Below are 17,243 nucleotides of genomic sequence, written 5' to 3' on the forward strand. Positions count from 1 at the left end.
CACCAAAGTGCTGGGATCATTATTTTATGACCAAGAGACAGAGCGAGCCCGACAGACTGTTTGCGAAAAAGATGCAACGTGGTGAGTTTACTAGAGTAAAAAAAAAACACATTGGTCTCAGAGACTTGTACTCATACTAGGTAGCTGAGTGCTGCTATGTAGTGCAAAATAGAGCGTATTTGGGTCATGAGATAATTGTGCAAAAGCTACTTTTATGTGCTCTTTCTTTCATGCTATTTCTTCCTTACTGTGTTTGTCGCGTCAATGTTCCATTGATTTTGTATGGGCTGCTCCATTATGATTTTTTTTTCTTTTTTAAATGTGGTCATATTGAGATAATGATTATTATTATTATGATTATTTAACATGATTACTCATTGACTTTGGAAACGTGCATTTATTGAACTTAAAAAAACTGGAGTTTCCTTAAATAGAATTCAACTGAAAAACAAAAACATGATCTGGCTCAAAGGTTTGACCTGGCTTACAAAATTTACCGGGCGAAAGTTGTATCTTGTTTTCATAATCGGTGGAAGCCAAAATCGTAATTGAAATAAAATTGTATTAATTGCCCAGCGCTAAACGTCACTTAGCGTTGCTATATGAACACACTTTAACCTCTTGAGCCCTAGCCCTATTTTCTGAAATCCGCCAAAAAATATATACCTAAATAAATGGAAGATTGCTCCACTTCTATAAGGTCCATTTGCACGTTCTTGGTATCTAGGGACATCTATGGATCTCAGGGAATGTATTCCCAGTGTCATAAATATTGTGTCTGTTACTAGGCTTGAGTAAATTGTAATGAACCAAAGGAGAATATCAATTCTATTTAATTTTAATTTTCATCTTTGACACCTTCTTGAGATCACATGTACAAAAAAATCTAAGCAAATGAATAAAGGGAAGATGATTAAACGGAAGGTTTGGTAGATACAGTACTGAATTATCCCATCCGGACCAATGCAATTTGAATATTATTATAGAATATAGAATAGCAGGCTTATAAATAACGTTATTAGCCAATTCTCACATTTATGGATTGTGCCAAATCTTATCTTTCAAATGCTCAATTTGGATTTAGTATCACCAGGTGTGCATAAGAACAGATAATGTAAATTCTTCAAAATGGCAGACTTTCGCGATAAAAACAACAGAAAAGAGAAAACTAAAATCTATCTAATAACACTTTAACCTATTGGTAAACTAACATATTGATGATAATATACATTATAACTGCTGTTGTGACATGGTTATGATGTTTATACTTGAATACGTTTGACAAAAAAAACAATAATTTTGTCAGACAGTCTGCAGAGGTTGATTTATGACATGATGTCATTTTGGGACCGGTACCGGTCCCGTCGGGCTTAACACAGACACTAGATGGGAACGATTGTGCCATTTACCTTCGAAAACACCGTAAGCCATTTGCTGTCACTTTAGAACAAAATAAATCCCTTTCAAGCTCTCCCTCTCCTGCACCTACTGTGTGTGTCTCTCTCTCTCTTTCTCTCTCTCTCTCCCTCCATTGTTTGCCTGTCTCCCCACCTGCCCTTATCCTGCATCCCATTAATGTTTGTGAGTGTCTCTGTGAGAGCAGCATGTAACACAAGTAGAGACCTGCACCGGCTCCCCGTGTTAACTCAGCCTTACATTTAACAAGTGTGTTTCAGGTTGAGAGGGAGAGAGATAGAGCCCTCCCTTGGAAAAAAATAAATAAAAGAAACTCATGAAAGATTCAGAAGGGCAGCCAGTCCAGGCCTGGGGAAAACAATCGGCTGATAAGGAGAGGTGCAGGAGGACAGGAGAGAGGAGAGGAAATGTGAGCTGCTACAGCTGAATGTTTCATGAGTGGCACAGAGAGGATAAACCAAACTGACAATAGCTCTGCCACACGTCTGCACTCACATATCTCCACCACCATTACTCTCTCTCTCTCTCTCTCTCTCTCTCTCTCTCTCTCTCTCTCTCTCTCTCTCTCTCTCTTCTCTCTCTCTCTCTCTCTCTCTCTCTCTCTTACTCTTACTTCCACTGCTCGTGTCTGTCACCTGTCCACTCCGGGACTCTCGACAAACAAACCCAAAAACAGAGCTATACTGCAATTTATACTGGCCTAGTTCCTCACACACACACAACAATAACTGAGTCTGAAAGGACAATGTAGAAAAGGACTAGCAGGTCTGCCCTTTTACCATGAAGGCAACACCACAAAGCATTTAGTAGAGTTTTAGGTGAATGCACATTATACGGACATCCTGAGGAGGCCACACAGACTGATTGCCCTCCTCCCTACAGGCACTACAGGAATCTCAGTTCCAGAACCAGCAGGCACAGAAACAGCTTCTTCCCCTCAGCTGTCACCTTGCTGAACTGGATCACCCCCCCCACACACACACACACACACACACACACACACACACACACACACACACACACACACACACACACACACACACACACACACACACACACACACACACACACACACACACACACACCACCCACCCGGCCACCCACCCACCCGCACCCACCCCCACCCCCCCCCCCCCCCCCCCCCCCCCCCCAACACACACACACACACACACACACACACACACACACACACACACACACACACACACACACACACACACACACACACACACACACACACACACACACACACACACTCCCCCACTTAACCTACTCCAGAACTCTGTTGAACTGTAAACTGTTGTCTATACTCTAATCCATACTTATCTACTGTCTACATCTGTTTTAGACTGTACTCATACCTACCTTGAGTCCCAAATCTCGTTGTATGCAAATAATGACAATAAAGTACAATCGAATCTACCTTCATCATACTACAGTACGTATATCCAACCTATTGTTATTCATATAACACTATATAATAACAATATATAATAACACTGTACACACTGTATATATATATGTATATTTACTCATATAATTTACACCACTGGCTAGATTGATTAATTATTATAGTGTATTCATAATTGTACCTACATTAGCCTAGCATATTTACTCTGTAGCTTTTTCATACAGTATATACTCCTTATACTGTATAAATCAAATCAAATCAAATGTATTTGTAAGGCCCGACAACACACGTTAATGTCCCCATTAACCGTCTTCTTTAAACAAGTCAAGAAGAAACATCACAATAAATCAAGAACAAAACAAAAACACCATAAAGTCCAAAGATTTTTAAATAAATAAAATAAATGCAACACTCCCAGACATACCCCACGCGAAGGTAAGGAAAAACTCACTAAGACCTAGCAATAGGAAAAAATGCACCACCATGTATACACATGTCATACTGTATACTACAATACACTGCTCTGAAAATGTCCTTTTCGCGGTTCCTAGGATATGTACGAATATGATATGAAAATACTGGCACTTATATACATACAGTATGTTAGCCCAACTCAGATACTGAATCAAATATGCCTGCATGTTGCTTCACGCTGTTGTCTTTCTTGAACATTACATACTGTGATTGTTGTACTGTAGATGAAAATTATTTTATTGCACTGCACTATTTTGGTCTATTTTTATACTCATTCTATGTCTGCACACTACTTATTTTGTCAGACACCTGCTAATAGTCTTTTATTATTTTTTTTATAGATTTAATGACAGAAATCTATTAAAATGTTTCCAGGAGGTTTTAATATATTTTATGCCTGTCTATAATTATGCCAATGTTATGCTTATTTTATGCCCGTTTATAATTATGCCAATCTTATGCTCAATATGAGCTATTATGCTACAGTATGTCTACATCACTGCTGTGAAGCACTTTGGGCTGCAATTATTGTATTACTTACTTACTTACTTACTTACTTACTTACTTACTTACTTACTTACTTACTTACTTACTTACTTACTTACTTACTTACTTACTTACTTACTTACTTACTTACTTACTTACTTACTTACTTACTTACTTACTTACTTACTTACTTACTTACTTACTTACTTACTTACTTACTTACTTACTTACTATTAAAGGTGCTATACAAAAAAAGTTTATTATTATTATTATTATTATTATTATTATTATTATTATTATTATTATTATTATTATTATTATTATTATTATTATTATTATTATTATTATTATTATTATTATTATTATATTATTAATATTATTATTATTAATATTATTATAATTATTACTAGTGAGCTTACCTGCGCAGCAGCAGCTTGGGGTGGTTCTTACTCTCCAGGTTGCGCTCGATGAGGTCTGAGAGGAGGTGTTTGAGGACATCTGTAGCGTACTCCAGCCGCCCCTGCAGGCTGGTCATGATGAGCGAGGCCACGTAGCCGCGGTCCCGCATGGAGAAGGAGCGCTGCAGCTCCAAAGTGCGGATGAAGGTCAGGAGGAACACCTTGTTGTTCACCAGCTGAGCAAACTGCTTCAAGGCCTTCTCCACGTTGGCCTGCCCGCTGCCCGGCACCTACACACACAGGCAGGGACATGATGAGACGCACGTGGGTGAGCCACATGATACATCACTGTTACATGACTAGTTACATGATAACTAGATGTAATATACAGTGCATGGTAACTAGATGTAATATACAGTGCATGGTAACTAGATGTAGTACATCAGTACTGTACATGATAACTAGGTGTAATATACAGTGCATGGTAACTAGATGTAATATACAGTGCATGGTAACTAGATGTAATATACAGTGCATGGTAACTAGATGTAATACAGTGCATGTAACTAGATGTAATATACAGTGCATGGTAACTAGATGTAGTACATCAGTACTGTACATGATAACTAGATGTAATATACAGTGCATGGTAACTAGATGCAATATACAGTGCATGGTAACTAGATGTAATATACAGTGCATGGTAACTAGATGTAATATACAGTACATGATAACTAGATGTAGTATACCAACTGTACATGACAACTAGATGTAGTATAGCAGAGTTCAGACTGACCTCCAGCTCTCTGAGTACAGGGTGGTCGTCTATACCAGGGAACAGAACTCTCATGGTGTAGGTCCTGTAGTCCAGGTAGGGAATGCCTGCTCTGTCCAGGTCACTAGTCAGCTCATTAATATCTGTCTGCAGCTCTGCAAAGGCTGGGGAGACACGACAACAGACCCTGATACGCTGAGACTCTGCACCATGTATACCACATGCTAAATACAGATACATGTAGTTACATTACAGAGGTAATGAGGTAATGTCTGATTCACTAACAACATCAACTCTGTAAGACAAAACAAAACCTTTGGAAAGGTGACATTCTTTGTGCAGTGTTGTCAGTTTGGCTACTTCAAGTACTAAGGTAAAGTGGATGGTATTCCGTCTTAGAATATATTTTAAAGGGAACTATAATGATAACCACAACTTGTTGGCTGTTCTTGCCTGATTTACAAAATGTCAGCCAGTCGTTAGTGAATTAGTTTTGAAGTGATGTGCAGATGTCATGTGCAGAATGTGCTTGAAGTTGGGCTATCTGGGTGGGTGGTGCTCTTTTGTGGAGCTTGTTAGTTATAATTTGATTTGCATACATTTCTTGGTGAATAAGGTGTGAACGCAATACACTCGTGGCAAATCAGGGCTTTATATGAACCACATTATCAGCATTATTACCAATTTGCAATGACAAGATACATTGTAATAGCTTGCTGTATTCATGTATATTCCCAACTATGTCATTCAAACAATTACTCTAGGTAGCATTAGTGGAATCTTCATCTCTCTGTGGGCTGGTGGTGAGCTTGACTCACCCTCCTTGCACTCCAGAGCGACTCGGGACTCCAGATTGTCCATCTGCATCTGCAGGCGCTTGAGAGTCAGGTCATTCTCATGTGACTTCCTTCTGTAGGCCAGCAGGACAATGAAGACAATGATGAGGAGTAGGCCTCCTCCGGCTGTGATGCTGAGGATGGCAGGTAGGGTCAGCAGGCTGTCTGACCTGATGTGGACCGCTCCTGGAGAGATATGGAGCCCCCCTACCTGCACCTGAGCACAGACAAACATACCCAGGAACACACACAGAATTATACAGTGTTTTCTAACATTTGGCCGGTAACAATAAACATCTGATTACACACATTTACACTTAAAAGGACACTTCACCAAAAACGATATTTTGTATAATCTCACAGACTTGCAGTTTTGCACACATTCATTTAGGCCATGTCCAGACTAAAACGATTTTGGTCGTTTTAGGCAAAGTATTTAATCGTTTGCACCATTCTGCCACACGGAACTGCGTTCTGGCAGCCTGAAGACAATACTTTCTGATACCAACTCCCAGAGTGCGCAATTCTGAAGACGCCCCCCATTGCGTCACCATCTTTACAAGCGATACGCGTCTTCTCCTGAACCGATGACACGATAGCCCACCTCTCCCTTACCCCGCGTGTGAAAACATCACAACAATGGCATGTACAGCTATTGAGCTTGATCAGGCTTTTACAGCTTTACATATGCTGTGCTCTCTCTATCTGTCTGAAGGGGAGCGGGGTTCTGCTGTGCTTACACACAATCCCGACTGAGGCGCACACACATGCTCACACACGCACTGTGCTCTCTCTATCTGTCTGAAGCGAGCGGGGCTCTGCTGTACACACACTCCCAACCGAGGCGCACACATGCTCACACGTATCTCCCTTAATCCGCATGCAAACCCAGACAAAAAACATATTACATTATGCTGTGCTCTATCTGTCTGAAGCGGAGCGGGGCTCTGCTGTGCTTACACTTATTACACTGATGCAATACACGATACTAACTAGAGATTAGCGTCACATAGCTGGCCTTTTTCTGAAAACCCTGTTTGCTAGTCGAAATGACTGCAGGGACAAGTTAAACATCAATCAATTAATTTATTCCATTTATAAAGCTTCTCTTTTGGATATTATTTGCTATCTTGTACTCATCTTTACCTCGTTAGATGTCAATAGTTCTGGGGGGCAATATATCAGGGCTCAGACCAGACAATGAGGTTGTGACAACAATGGAACAGATATAGTGACTCAGTGAAAAGCTTGTCTGTGACCCAAAAAACTAAGTACAGACAGACAATGACCCACAGAGGCTGACCCACATAGAAGCAGACAGACAGTGTGGGTGTTAGACAGACTGACCAAGGTTTTATGCTGTCCGGTAAGATTGGATGGATAGAGAGAGAGAGAGAGAGAGAGAGAGAGAGAGAGAGAGAGAGAGAGAGAGAGAGAGAGAGAGAGAGAGAGAGAGAGAGAGAGAGAGAGAGAGAGAGAGAGAGAGAGAGAGAGGGAGAGGGAGAGGGAGAGGGAGAGGGAGAGGGAGAGGGAGAGGGAGAGGGAGAGGGAGAGAAGAGAGAGAGAGAGAGAGAGAGAGAGAGAGAGAGAGAGAGAGAGAGAGAGAGAGAGAGAGAGAAGAGACAGACAGACAGACAGACAGACAGACAGACAGACAGACAGACAGACAGACAGACAGACAGACAGACAGACAGACAGACAGACAGACAGACAGACAGACAGACAGACAGACAGACAGACAGACAGACTCACAGACAGACTCACAGACAGACTCACAGACAGACAGACTCACAGACAGACTCACAGACAGACAGACTCACAGACAGACAGACTCACAGACAGACAGACTGACTGACCAGGACTTTGTGCTTTCCAGTGAGGTTGGGTGGTTCACAGAGCAGCTGTGTATCAGAGACGGTGAGTGTGCAGAGCGTGTCCCCAATGAACACTGTGTAATTCAGCCTGGCGCCTCCAGATGCAGAGGGGACCAGATTACGACCCTGGAACACAGATGAAAATGTCGCTGTTCAGTTCAGAAACAGTTCAAAAATACATCTGAAGTGGAAATCTAGTCTGGGAGCTGTTGCTTTAGTGTTTAGCATCAAGTCAAGTCAAGAGTTTTATTTGTCACAGCATACAGGGCATACAGTGAAATGCGGATGGTCATGCCCGCAGCGATTGTGCAATAATACAAGTAATAAGAATAACGTTAGTCCACTCTAGTCTGGGAGCTGTAGCTTTCAGTCTTTAGCATCAAGTTAGTCCACTCTAGTCTGGGAGCTGTTGCTTTAGTGTTTAGCATCAAGTTAGTCACTATGAATTGAAAATGGGGGACCCTGATGTAAACAAGACAAACGTCTTTCTCTGGTCTGCATCCCGTTAACAATTGTGTGTATTGAGCCGTACTGTATTCTACCCATTCTGCAATCTGTTAAATAAAGTTTTCATTCATTCATTCATTCAGTCCACTCGAGTCTGGGAGTTGTTGCTTTAGTGTTTAACATCACACGTTAGTCCACTCTAGTCTGGGAGTTGTTGCTTTAGTGTTTAACATCACACGTTAGTCCACTCTAGTCTGGGAGCTGTTGCTTTAGTGTTTAACATCACACGTTAGTCCACTCTAGTCTGGGAGCTGTTGCTTTAGTGTTTAGTAGCACACGTTAGTCCACTCTAGTCTGGGAGCTGTTGCTTTAGTGTTTAACATCACACGTTAGTCCACTCTAGTCTGGGAGCTGTTGCTTTAGTGTTTAACATCACACGTTAGTCCACTCTAGTCTGGGAGCTGTTGCTTTAGTGTTTAGTAGCACACATTAGTCCACTCTAGTCTGGGAGGTGTTTATATGACAACTGAATTGATGTTTCTGAGCAATTCATTCTCACTTTAAACAAACACTCACCTTAACACTCACTTTAGACACTTTAACACTACATCATATTTATGTATTTATTAAATAGATTTGCACTACATCCATACCTCATTTGCATTTGCAAAAGGGCTGTCCTCGGCCAAAGAAATTCTTAGTTGACTAAAAGTTATAGGATTTTTTATAGGATTAAATGACAAACCTGTAAATGTGGTTTACATGCAGTAGAGGGACCACTTGAGATGTGCTTATAATTTTTTCAAGAAAAACAATCAAGAATCGACTAACTCAATAGACCTATCTCAAACTCCACACTCTTTTCTTGATCCTCCAATCACAGCTGTCACTTTGTGATAGGAGGATCAAAAAAAGAGGCAGGGTTGGCGATATGTCAATTAATCAACTCGTCAACAAATAGGGGACACCCCTATGTGCAAATTCACAAAACACTGTGGGCTAGATCCACAAAGAATGGATTGCACGGTACTAGTTGCACCCTACTTCCAATTCATTATAAATTGAAAATGGGGGACCCTGGTGTAAACTTTCGTCTTGTTTACACCAGGGTCCCCCATTTTCAATTCATAATGAATTGTAAGTAGGGTGCAACTAGCACCGTGCAATCCATTCTTTGTGGATCTAGCCCTGTAAGTATATACTGTAAGCAGTGTTGACTAAATGACTAAATGACTAAATGACTAAATGTAAGTGTTAGGTCTGGTCTGCTTTGGTCTGGCTTACTTTGAGTATGATGGGGGCACCAGGTTTCTGCTCCAGCACCCCAGACAGGCTGAGGGGCTCCAGGTAAGGGTTGGGGTAGTAGATGAAGCTGGTGTTATTGTAGGTGAGCAGGGCCTGGACATTATTGAAGACAAAGCCAAACTCATCCACGTGTTTGATGGTCTCCTGGTCGGGGGTGTACTCTGCCTTCAGCGACGGAGCGAAGCAGCTGATGGTGGTGGTGTTCAGCACCTTGCAGACCTGAGTACAGGGGGTGATGAGGAGACACTTTGCAGTAAGAAAGAGATCTATGCTGTTTGCAGGAAAGGTAATTGATCCCCCTCACTACTTTTAACCATTTCACTACCACACTACCATTGATTGATTGATTGATTGAACATTTTATTAACAGATTGCAGAATGGGTACAATACAGTACGGCTCAATACACACAATTGTTAAGGGGATGCAGACCAGAGAAAGACTTTCGTCTTGTTTACATCAGGGTCCCCCATTTTCAATTCATAACAAATGGTTAACCCTTTCACGGTGACAATACAACCCTTTCACTACCACACTACAGACACCTGGTTAACCGTCTGTAGTGTGGTAGTGAAAGGGTTAACCTTCTGTAGTGTGGTAGTAGAAAGTAGAAAGTAGAAAGCTTTATTGTCATTGCACAATACAGTACAGCAAGATTGGTTCGTGCAGCACCTAAAACAACGATACCTACATACCCACTCTACCACACAACACATCCATGATGTACCCATAGACACACTACCATACATACATGTGTTGTACCCATACTCACGGACACACCACACATTCATGTACCCACATACCCTCTGCTACATATGCACTTATTCACAGGAAGATTAAAACTTTTTTTTAAAAGCATTGCAAAATCATCACAGTAGAAAAAAAATATTGGACACACACCTGCAACTGTCACCTTGTTCTGCTTCATGTATGCCACTTTTATTTTTATTTGGTTGTTTGATGTGTGTTTTAATTATTTCCCTTACCAATTTTGTGTCTCCTTTCCCTGTTACCCTTCGAGGGGACCTTTTATTCTCTTGCCAGGCCGTCATTAAAAATAAGAATTTGTTCTTAATTGACCTGCCTGGTTAAATAAAGGTTGAATAAAATAAATAAATAAAGCTTTTCTTTTTACACGCAGTAGAGACGCAAGGTGATATTCAGATTGTTCTTTGGCCTGAGAGTAGTTTAATAAAGAGGTAACACTGGTTTTGTTTATCTGGTAATCACTACCAAAACATCAGCAACATGTATTTATCACTAATTCTAAACGAATGAGGGTCATAGGTTCAATCACAATATGTTGCATAATTCTTAATAGCCTAAAATCAACATGTGCCAAATAAGGATGATTTAGCTGAGAGAAGAATTAGCTACATCGATTGCCTAATTTATTTAAAGGTCCCATGTCTTATAAATTGCCTTTTCCAGTGTTTAGCATTGTTTTGTATCAATGGGGTCTGTGTTTCTAATTCTCATTTTGGCTTATCAGTCCAGATCATATGTCACGAGAATCTCCCCCACTGAACTAAGCCATTCTGAATTTCGCGTACCTGTGACGTATAAGAATTCTCATCTGCATAACTAATGTCCCCTCCATGGTTGCACACTCAACCATTCGCTCAACAACAGAGCGAGTGGAAATACTGACACTTCCTCAAACGGGTTGACGTGGCGCAGGTGCCAACAGAGAGAGAGCAGAGAACAAGCGAGCCTCTCTCTCTCTCCCTCTCTAACTCTCTCTCTCTCTCGCTCGCTCATTCTCTGCTCTCTCTCTGTCGGCACTCGCGTCACGTCAACCTGTTGCAAAATATCATAGCGCACACGCACACTCCCACGCGTATTCCGATCCGTGCAATCATATTCACGTGGTATATAATGTCATTTAAAACAAGTTACCAATGCATTGTTGTGTGGGATTATGCCCCCCGCGGTGAAATTAATTAGTCTCCCTCTCTATATCTTTACCATGGTTACACTGGGGTTTTTGTTTTTGTTTTTGTTGCTGAATGATTACGTTTGCTGTCCTAGTTAAAAAGAAACGCTGTTTTGGCAGGATAACGCGTTGCCAGTAGGGCAACGCTGAAATTGTGTTTCCGTTTTGGATACTCGCCAAAACTCGCCGACAACGTGCCATGTAATCTGTGCGAGCCGGATACGGAGCCGTTGTTGCTCAACGCCCATGCGCAGTAGAGACCTGCACGGTTATTTCCAGTGTTTACAGGAGAGCTCCGGTTGCCTTTCGAATAGACGCGTCCCAAATAACTGCAGCTACCATGTGTTGTCAAGTTATTGTTATAAAGAGCCCAGTCCAAGCTACAACAGTCTGCATTCCCTTAACAATTGTTTGTATTGAGCCGTATTGGATTGTACCCATTCTGCAATCTGTTAAATAAAGTTTACATCCATTCATTCTGCTAGCATTAACGATTGCATGAGCAGCTGGCTAACGTGAGCTAACGGTAGCTACCTACCGTAGCTACGTAGCTACCAGACCCTGTTAGCTCAGAGCTCCTCTTTCAATCTTAACAAGCATTAAACAAAATGGCCCAGTCATCTATTCACCTTTGTTTAATACATGAGGCGTTGTCTAATGTTATCTAGCTACTGATAGCTCCTGATATAATCAGTTTGGTGCTGGCTGGCTAACGTGAGCTAACGTTAGCTACTTCCAAACCCTGTTAGTTGTTATAAGGAGCCCAGTCCAAGCTACAACAGTCTGCATACCCTTAACAATTGTGTGTATTTAGCCGTATTGTATTGTACCCATTCTGCAATCTGTTAAATAAAGTTTACATCCATTCATTCTGCTAGCATTAACGTTACCAAGCTGCTAGCCACAATGCTATACTGTTGTACTGGCATATTCCATTCACGTTAGCATGTAGCTAACAACATCGGAGATCTTTTTGTGAGACTAAACTATCCGCTCTTGGTGGTCAATTGTGTTGATGTTAGTTTTGTTTCATCAACAAATGAGGCAGAACACACAGTGAATGTATCCGTTTTGTTTATTGCACTTTTATTGCACTTTCTTTGCTGAAAAATAAATGCTACATTGGCTAAATGGCTCACGCGAGGCATTTAAAGATGGTGTTTTTTTTTTTTTTTTGCAGGAAGTGTATTGGCACATTCAACTTCTGATTGGTTGAAAATTGCCTTCATGTTCGCCACCTACTGCCACCTACTGCTTTGGCATTGTACTACATCACTGTGCTCAGGAGGCAAAACCAATGTCTAACTTGCCTGCCATTACGTTGCGTTCTGGAAAGCAAAACTGACCTTGAAAACTAAACGAAAATAGCCCTGTGTGTAACCGCAGCCTATGTCTCTCTCTGTCTGCCAGTGCAGACTGTGGGTGACTGTCACTCAAAGCGCTTTGCGAGTATGGGCGGAGCCCAGCCCAAAACAGCTTGAAATCTTGAAGTGGAAAAATGCTGCTTTAGAGTACTTGATTAGAAATACAAAACAATGAATTTTTTGGGGATAAAACGTACAGATGTGTTCCATAGACTCACAGGAATTGTGAAAAATTGCCCAAATAGTGAAAGGAATAGCTAAACATGGGACCTTTAACATTAGCAGTGGCTAAACGTTGCTGATGCTATTGTAGTGATTAGAAAACCAATCACCTGGTTCTTAGACAGAATCATCAGAATATCGACGTATCCTTTGAAAGTCAATGTATGGTATATCTTAGAACAAATTAAAATCAAAGTAATTACTCACATTAACAGACTCATGACCGGCATACTTGACTCTGACGCGTGGCTCCTGCACCACGTCCAGGTTGGTGCCGGTCACCGTCAGGGTGGTGTGCCCACTGTGGATGGAAAGACACGTTTCGCCAGGATTACATTTATATTTACATTTCTACATTTAGTCATTTAGCTGACGCTTTTATCCAAAGCGACTTACAAATTGTGAACAACAAGTCAGAATGAGAGGTACCTCTCTGGGAGCTAAGGGTCAGTGGCAAAATAGTAACAAATTTGAGTGTTACACTCTGAGTGCATAGTAGTATAGACATAATCAGCATGATAAGTAGTAGTATAAGTATAGTAGCATAGTAGTAGGGTACATAGTAGGTTTTTTTTCAGATATTGTTTGAAGAGGTGTGTTTTTAGTTGACAGTGGAAATTGGCCGGGTTTCAGCTGTCCTGCCTGTGGTGGGGAGTTTGTTCCACCATTGTGGTGCGAGGACTGAGAATAGCCTGCTTTGCTTTGATGACCCCCCACTGGATAGGAGTGGGTCTGAGGCAGTCAGAAGATGTAGAGCATAGGGGTCTTGAGGGTTTGTAGTTAAACACCATTGACCGGAGGTAGGAGGTAGCCGTTCCCCTCGTTGCACGGTATGCCAGATCAAGAACCTTGAAGCGGATTTGTGTGGCAATGGGAAGCCAGTGCAACTCTCTGAGAAGTCGGGTAACATGAGCTGACTTTGGTAGGGTGGATTACTGCAATTGATTTTCACAAACCAGCATGCAATTTTACACTTGCAATTCTGAACAAGACACAGGCGTGCGCGTATGTACCTACACTACACCAGCTGCCAACATGGACATCAAAACTCATTAATAAATTCAAATCTTTATTTAATCTTTATAGATCATTGATAGCAAGCGTTTACAATGATGTTGAGAATAACAACACACAATAAATACAGAAATACAAAACAAAAACCAGAAAAGTCAATCAATTAAACATTAAAGCAACTGCAGACTGGGTTAAATGGTTGGTTATCAAGGATTTAAATTGACCAATAGATAGTAGTATATTGAGTTTTAAAGTACCTTGTAGGATGTCCTACATGTCGGGGGCACAGAAGCTAAAAGCAGATTACTAATCTCTGTGCACGGGACTCACCAAAAGGCCTACTCCAAAGCCCTGAAGGACGCTCTGTCACGGTTCTACTCCAACATCATCAACAATAGCCCCGGCAATTCTAAACAGCTTTTTTCCACCATACACCACCTCCTCAAACCCCAAACCCAGGCACACAGAGAGACCACTGAGAAGCGGTGTAATGACTTCATGTAATTTTTTACAGCCAAAGTTGAGGGCATCCGCTCTCTCCTCCCCGGCTCCTCTTCTTCACCTGCTCCACCTGCTGTCTTACAGCCTGAAGTCTCCCAGCTCCTCCGCTGTTTCAGTGACACCACGCAGCGTGAGGTCGAGGCCATCATCGGGAGGATGAAGTCATCCACGTGTGCTCTGGATCCCCTCCCCACAGCCCTGGTGAAAGCCAACATCCGCACTATTGGTCCCCTAATGACCAGCACCATCAACCTCTGCTTACAGGCTGGCCACGTTCCGCCTGCCCTCAAAACTGCCATTATTACCCCCCTCCTGAAGAAACCCACCCTGGACCCAGAGGCCCTCGTCAACTACCGGCCAATCTCCAACCTCCCGTTCCTCTACAAGGTGCTGGAGAAGGTAGTTGCGGAGCAGCTCCAAGCACACCTCAGAGACAACAATATCTTTGAGAAGTTCCAGTCTGGGTTCCGCTCTACGCACAGTACAGAGACAGCCCTGGTCAAGGTAACCAACGACCTTCTGATGGCGGCGGATGATGGAACCCCATCCATTCTGGTCCTTCTCGACCTATCGGCAGCCTTCGACACGGTGGATCATTCCATCCTACTGGACTGTCTCAGATCACTTCACTGGCTCCCCGTGGAACACAGGATTGAGTACAAGGTCTCCCTCCTCACTCACCAGTGCGTACATGGTGGTGCCCCTGCCTACCTCAAGGAACTCCTCACCCCCCAGTCCTCCTCACGCTCCCTCCGCTCCGGCACAGCCTACCTCCTCAAAGCCCCCAGGACTAAGCTGCACACCATGGACGATCGAGCCTTCTGCTCTGCCACTCCCAGATTATGGAATGCTCTCCCCATCCACCTGAGAGCACCACAATCCATCAAGGCTTTTAAAAGGGGCCTAAAAACATTTCTTTTTAACAAGGCTTTTGCCTGAATTTTTTCTTTTACTTTTATTTTTACTTCTATTAATTTTATTATTCTTTTATTTTACTTTTATGTTCTTCCATTTCATTGGTTGTTTTATTCATTTTAATTGTTTTATTCATTTAACTTTTTATCTTTATCTCCTGTAGCACGTTGAGATTCTCACAATATACGGTGCGGTACAAATTGAATCTATTATGATTATTATTATTAGCTAAACCCATCAACCATCAACCCTTATTGTAAGGGCTGCATGTGTGGGTTACGAGCAGATAATAGGGACTCTTTAAGTTATCCGTGTATGAATAACCACTAAACTGCTTACGCAGACATTAAGGAGAAGGGGGAAAATAAACAACAAAAAACAACCTTTACAGGTGGAAGCCTCAAAGTGAGTATTTAAGAGAATAAGTAAAGTCCAAAAAACAGGACGACACTCAATAAAGAGGTATTGTAGAAAAATAAATAAGCCACAAAGGCAACTCCTAAAAACAGAGTTTATATTGAAAACATAAAACAATAAACCTCCACCAAGGGAGTTTATGTGCCAAAGTAGGCAAAGCCTTAGGACAGTTCCAAAAGAACACAAGAAAACACTACCATAAAAGGCTCAGCCTCTATTAAATAAAGTGTAATATAAGCCAGTAGCCCAAAACAAGGATGGCTACAAAGAAGGCTAAATGCTGAATAGGGCAGCACTACACTTTAATATAATAAGCCTGACCAAAAGGATAGCCAACACAAGGAAATGAAAAAGCAATTAACACTGCAAGATTCAAACTTAAATAGACTCAGCTGCACTGAACCAGGTGCAATCAAGCCCACACACTTGCCGACCCATGAGGCCATTAACCACAGAGGCCAGTGATTGACAGCTATCCCTCACAGGAGACAACATAGACTGCTGCCCCTCACAGAAAGGAAAAATAAAGCAAAAACCATAACACTTATTGTACAGGATAGAATGGTGAGTACTATAACTATCACCAGTGATACATCTGAGCGCTGAATGATAAACAGAATCTAAGGGCTTAATAGTAGAAGCAGCAGCATGTCTACAAACCACATAATCCAAAACTAAAAACTAGAAAACTGCTTTAATGACCCTCTTCCTGCTAATCATTTGGGAATCTGTTCCTGCACAAGAAGCCAATTTTCTTTCGCAGTTTATTGGCAAGATTGTCTATATGGTATTTACATTTGTCATCAAACCAGATGCCAAGATATTTGTATTCTGTATTTTAATTTTCTCAATGTCAGACCCATTCACAGTGGATATATGCAATTTGTAAACAATATCGCTGGCTCTAGAGAACAGCATGAATTTTGTTTTGTTTGCATTAAGTATTAGTTTAAAATTAATAAGCACATCTTGTAAATCATTAAAGGAGAGTTGCAGGCTAGTTTCAGCCATTGAATCAGCAATACAATATACAATAGTGTTGTCCGTATGATAATGATGAACGATGAATGAAAAATACCCCATTGTTATTATTGGCCACAAGAGCCAGATAAAACAGGTGAACCAGCTGGCTGCTGTTCCATATTCATCCACCAACTCTGTGAGGCTGGCACAGCATGAATACAGCTGCTGTTTGTTTACATAATGTGTTAGATGTGATTAAAATGAACACTCACTCTAGTCTACATCACCTGGTCTAATGCACCACCTCACAAAAGTGGAACGAGAGAGAGAGAGAGAGAGGGGGGGGGGGCGAGGGAGGAGGGAATAGAGAAAAAAAAGTGGGACGAGGGAAGAGAGGAGATGGGGGAAGAAAGAGAGGAAGGGAGATGGAGTAAAGGAAAGAGAGAGATAGGAAGGAAGGAAGAGAGAGGGTGGTAGAGGGGATGGGAGA

At 41.7% G+C, this 17,243-nt stretch overlaps 1 protein-coding gene across 1 annotated transcript in view; it reads right to left on the reverse strand.

Annotated features, from left to right (window-relative positions):
• The window catches only part of LOC311229629 (plexin-A2-like), a gene marked incomplete at its 5' end in the record, with an annotated part of 168,906 nt that overhangs the window by 6,527 nt on the left and 145,136 nt on the right, over positions 1 to 17,243 (reverse strand). The window contains 7 exon segments of the mRNA XM_084315706.1: positions 2,052 to 2,068; positions 4,207 to 4,475; positions 4,982 to 5,124; positions 5,779 to 6,013; positions 7,653 to 7,796; positions 9,402 to 9,641; positions 13,151 to 13,244. Coding sequence (XP_084171832.1) covers positions 2,052 to 2,068; positions 4,207 to 4,475; positions 4,982 to 5,124; positions 5,779 to 6,013; positions 7,653 to 7,796; positions 9,402 to 9,641; positions 13,151 to 13,244 — 1,142 coding nt within the window.

This window comes from Notolepis coatsorum, assembly GCF_963971535.1.
Source record: "Notolepis coatsorum genome assembly, chromosome: 6".
Taxonomy (NCBI): Eukaryota; Metazoa; Chordata; class Actinopteri; order Aulopiformes; family Paralepididae; genus Notolepis; species Notolepis coatsorum.